Source organism: Trachymyrmex septentrionalis, unplaced genomic scaffold (assembly GCF_001594115.1).
Source record: "Trachymyrmex septentrionalis isolate Tsep2-gDNA-1 unplaced genomic scaffold, Tsep1.0 scaffold1, whole genome shotgun sequence".
In the NCBI taxonomy this organism is placed as follows: Eukaryota; Metazoa; Arthropoda; class Insecta; order Hymenoptera; family Formicidae; genus Trachymyrmex; species Trachymyrmex septentrionalis.
This window is the reverse complement of record NW_017304123.1, coordinates 883,428-888,216: the sequence shown is the minus strand read 5'-3', so window position 1 is coordinate 888,216 and position 4,789 is coordinate 883,428. Positions and strand designations below refer to the sequence as shown.

Genomic DNA, 4,789 nt, shown 5'->3' with positions numbered 1-4,789 from the left:
AATTTCATTCATTATTGACAAAGATATTGTATATACAACTTTGAGCTAAAAAATACGCGATGACTTTTTACTCAACCTAATATATATATAATATATATATATAATATATATATATAGTTACGGTTTTTTACTTCTACCATAAAGCAATCTTTGTTAGCGAGATGCACTGCGTGAAGTGTTGCAAACGAACGCGGAATTGACCCGACAGATCAACATGATGGTGGTTTTAATTGGTTCATGTAATTCCGCACGTATACGTTCCGTATAAACGTTCGCACGAATACATCGTTGCGCACGTACGCTCACGATCGTGCTTAGCGATCCGAACAAATAGATACACGTATAACGTGCGTATGTTTCTGCTCTGCGAAAGGACGCACTAGAAAATCACCGATAGTGATTTCCGACAGACCGAAGGGTCCCCGAAATTGGTTTAATTGGCCGGATTGGGCTCAGCCAGTCCGATCATGTCGGTCGCGGTGCTTGACCCGGACCAAATTCAATGAAAACGCCTTCGTTAATTTTTATGTGGAGTGCTTCAGTATATACGAGCGAGGGAAGTTCTAACCCTGCTTATCTCCACCTACACGATTGGAGATAATCCGTTGTGACATTCCGATGAATGAGTAAATACGAGTGTTCTGCTAGGCTGGTAAACAAGAGGGTCAAGTTTGCTTTCCTTGATTCAGCGATTTAACAAATAGATTGTTCGCAATAAGGAGACGTCGAAATATATCGTTGAACAAATATCGTTCTAGATTGATAAACATTGTTTCTCAAAGTTTTATTCTCGTGTGAAAATTACGAATTTATTTCATCAGTGTCAATATCTCATATGGATCTGCGTAATAATTTGTATTTTGGGGAAGAAAATCTTTTGTACATAAAAAAATACAATAGAAAAATATAATTATGAAATTCTGTGCTGTAAGCAATCATTAATCATCGCAACATTAGCCTTTTTGATAATATCTTCTATTCTTTTTTTGTTACAGGTGAGTTGAAGTCTCAGTCTTTGCCAAGAGGTTTTCCACCGCAAATAGTAATTCAGCAGATTGGCGATGAAGGTAAAACCTAGTTAATCAGTCTGCAAAGTTAATTAGTCGCTAATATCAATTTTACAATCAAGCGTGCTACCAGGTTGTTTCCTGGAAATGTTAATTACAAACACGATTGTTCCCCGAGAAATAACGCCGCCGCATTCGTCGACAATCGTGGAAAGATCAAAAGCATTCAATATGCCGGTGCGATTCAATGTGTGTATGTATTTATGATTGTTCGCTGCTTCGAAAGGCAGAATCTTGCGGTGTTTGCATCGATCAAGAGCGAAAGAATCGAGCATAAATATAGTCCAGTGATTCTGTTGAAAAATTAGCATAAGTGAATATTGAAATCGATTTATTAGTCTTCTCATTTGTTAATGAAAATGTAGCAGCAAGAATTTAATTAACTTAATTTTAATGCTTAATTTTTCATGCGTGATTAATCAACTTAATCGTTAATTTAATTCGCGCTGCATTAATTTAACGCAATTTCAAGCATTAAATTGATTAAATTAATTTAAAATCCAATGACTTCCAAAGGTAACACAGAAAAAATGATTTTACTGAAGTATTAACAAATTTAGTTACGATATGAAAATAATTTTGTTGATCTATATCAAGCTAATTATGTACATTCAAATTGGGATGGCTAGAATTTTTTGCAGCATTATTTTGCTTGAGTTCCTACATTAATTATTTTGATAATCCAATAAAATTATTTTCAAAACAGCAGTGTATCCGCTTAGAAATACTTAGATATTCCATTAAAACAATGAATCTTTGAGAATTCCATCCATTTTACACATTATCCATGAACATATCACTTTACATTACACAACAAAACCATTGAAACTTGCGCATTGTACGCCAATTGCAGTTCGTGAAAAATCGTTAATTTTTCTATTTACCGCCGTGCGTCCCGAGGTCGACTCGGTCCACGGCGTCATCATTAAAACGGCCAGTGCATTTTTCATTCTCTTCGTGTAATTTACCAGCCACTTTTGTTTTTATCATCTCGGTATAACCGAGTGACCCTTATTTCTCGGTCCGTCGATTGGCAAACGCGTTCGTCTCGCAGGGAGATATATCTCCTGTGCACTGGGACACTCCGTAACCGTTAATAATTCAAATTGCTGTATATGCGACCGCCACGTAAGTATACGCAGCATGCTTATAGCTTAACCCAACGAACACTGTCCGTGTGCGTTTCCGGTCACTCCGTGTGTTACGCGCTGACACGCACGAGCCTCGGACATGCAACGAATACACAACGGCATGAGTTCTCTTTCGTCGTTTCTTTCTCGTCATCTTCCTTTCAGGTAGCGGAGGTGAATCTTGTCCTTCGTATGCACGTCATATGTCTTTCCGTTCCAGGTTAATTTTCTTCCTGTACACGAGGTTGTTCCTTCGCTTTTTTGTCATTATAATCTTCTGCTAATTCATGATTGATTTTAGAAACTTTTTTATCTCAATATGTCTAATTCATTCCAATATTCTAATTTTTATCTCAATATATCTAAACTTTAGTAGGTATGTTAAGGTCTAACGTTTTATAGAATATTAGAAAATTGTTTTTAGAGAGAGAGAGAGAGAGAGAGAGAGAGAGAAGAAATCATAATGTCATGGTTGGCAATAAGACTCTTCTTCCATTGTGAAGTCAAACAACAGGTATCTTTCCTGTTCATAAAATTCCCTGGAATAGAAACCCACTCGCAAAACACCCTTCTGTTGCATAGATTCCTCTTCAGGTCCGCGACACAGTTCCAGGAGGAAATACTGAAGCAGCCGATCTATAGTCCAGACATGTCGCAATGCGATTTCTACATCTTCAGAGACCTGTACTCCGATTCTGTAACTTTTAGCAACAGTATATTGTCATTATATTCTTGCGCAGATTATACACACAAAAAAAGCTGTTACACAATATACGTTGTAATACACGTTACTAATAATGATAACTGTCGCTAAAATTTATAGAATTGGAGTACTAAAGAAGAATCTGAAAGGCAAGAAATTTCCATTGGACACTGCAGTGTAGAAGGCTGTAGGCTCGATCCCGAGGAGTTTTAATAACAGAGCATTTATCATCTTACAATGAAAGAAGTGCCTTGCTTACCATGATTATTAACATGTTAGTTGATTTCAATGTTTGAATTTTTTATCCGCTACGTTTATTTAATCTGACTGCGCCTAGTATTTTATAATTTATAAAAAAATATTATTTACAATTAATAAAAGTCTATGTAACTGTAGATTGCAAATGCAACTGGTTTCAATACAGCAGAAAATATATATATTAATCTTGATAGTAATTTATTATTGTAATGATGAGCGTGAAAATTACTATCAAAATTAAATGTTAACGCGACTCGAATTGTTTGCAATGATATTCGGGAGATGAGAACATGCAAGTTTCAATCACATGTTCCGGAACCGGAAGGACAATCTTGTTGGAGACCTGGCAAGTAAATCTGGCAGGTGCTCTTTCCCTTTGGTTTCATTGAAAGCTGTGTCGCTTTCTCGCTGTTGTTTTCATTGAATAGTCTTATTTTTTCGTCTCTTCATTAGCATGCAAAGAAAAACTTAACTTCCTGCTTTTTTTTCCTTTCTCCATTATTCCCCTATAGATCGCATCGAATTTTTTGTCAGACATGTTTTAAGATTGTATTGTATTACTACATCGTTTGACTTTCGTCGTCAATGAATTAGCTTAAAGACTGCAAGTTGCATTTATTTAAAAATATGTAATACTCGCTACGCGAGTACTGCATTATTACTAAAATCGCTTTAATCGATTTTTCTGCAGTATAAGCTTATTTAACATATTTCGTATTGGAAACAAGCGTGGCCAACTTCTTCGGCGCGTTATGTTTCATGTATAACTTCTGTTTGCAAGAGGATCAGCTTCTTGGCAAGCAGCCAGAGGAAATGCGGGCATGATTTCATTGATACAAGTTTCAATACCAACTTTAACTTCGTCGTTGTTTCCCGTCTCGATGCTACGCGATCCATTTGCCAGTACCATAACATATTAATGTGCACTTCGGAGAAATCGCTGGTCATTAAAATTACGCGATCAGTTGTACCAGCGTAATAAATTTTAAAAATTAGCAAATTCGGAACTTCTGCGTATGAAGTAGTTCAAATTACTGTTCAAGTTCTAGTCGGTAGGAGAGATTAATTTTGAAATCGGTGGCTACTAAATTTGCGACATCCTGACGCAGATCATGAGGGGCAGTTATTAATTTAAAAGAGAAAATATACGTCACTTCGAAATGAGATTTTCGAGACTTTAATCCGGACGATTGCCCGATTTGTCCTCTCAGCTGGAAACCTTATTAAAACCATCGAGTATTCGGGATGCACTTTTAGCGTGGCGCGGAGAACAGAATCCAAGGTAAACGGATCGAGCAACGGGAAACACAGTGTTTCGCCGTGCGAGACTAGAAAATTACCGACTATGCACGAATGCTTTACCTTCGATGTCATTATCAACAAAGCGAAGACCTAGCGAGCATTGTTAACGCGGCATTTATGATGCGGCATGGCTAAGAGCCAGGCTAATGCGGCAGCATAATGCATCGTTTTGCGTATAGCACGTTCGTGCGAGTCGTCTTGAAGTTGTGTATATATAACGCGCACGTATATATCTAGGTCGCGGCTTGTCGCGCTTATTTCATTCGGGTAGCCATTAGAGGTGGTCCATGTGCTCACTGCGGAAATTCCGTCCGCTTCAAGGCTCGCGT

General features: G+C 37.5%; 1 protein-coding gene across 1 annotated transcript in view; it reads left to right on the top strand.

The window, feature by feature from the left end:
- The window catches only part of LOC108751093, a 95,362-nt gene extending 94,284 nt beyond the window's left edge, over positions 1–1,078 (top strand). The window contains exon 6 of the mRNA XM_018491103.1: positions 996–1,078. Within this exon, the coding sequence (XP_018346605.1) occupies positions 996–1,078 (83 nt within the window). The remainder of the gene's footprint in view (positions 1–995) is intronic.
- The last annotated feature ends 3,711 nt before the right edge of the window (positions 1,079–4,789 follow it).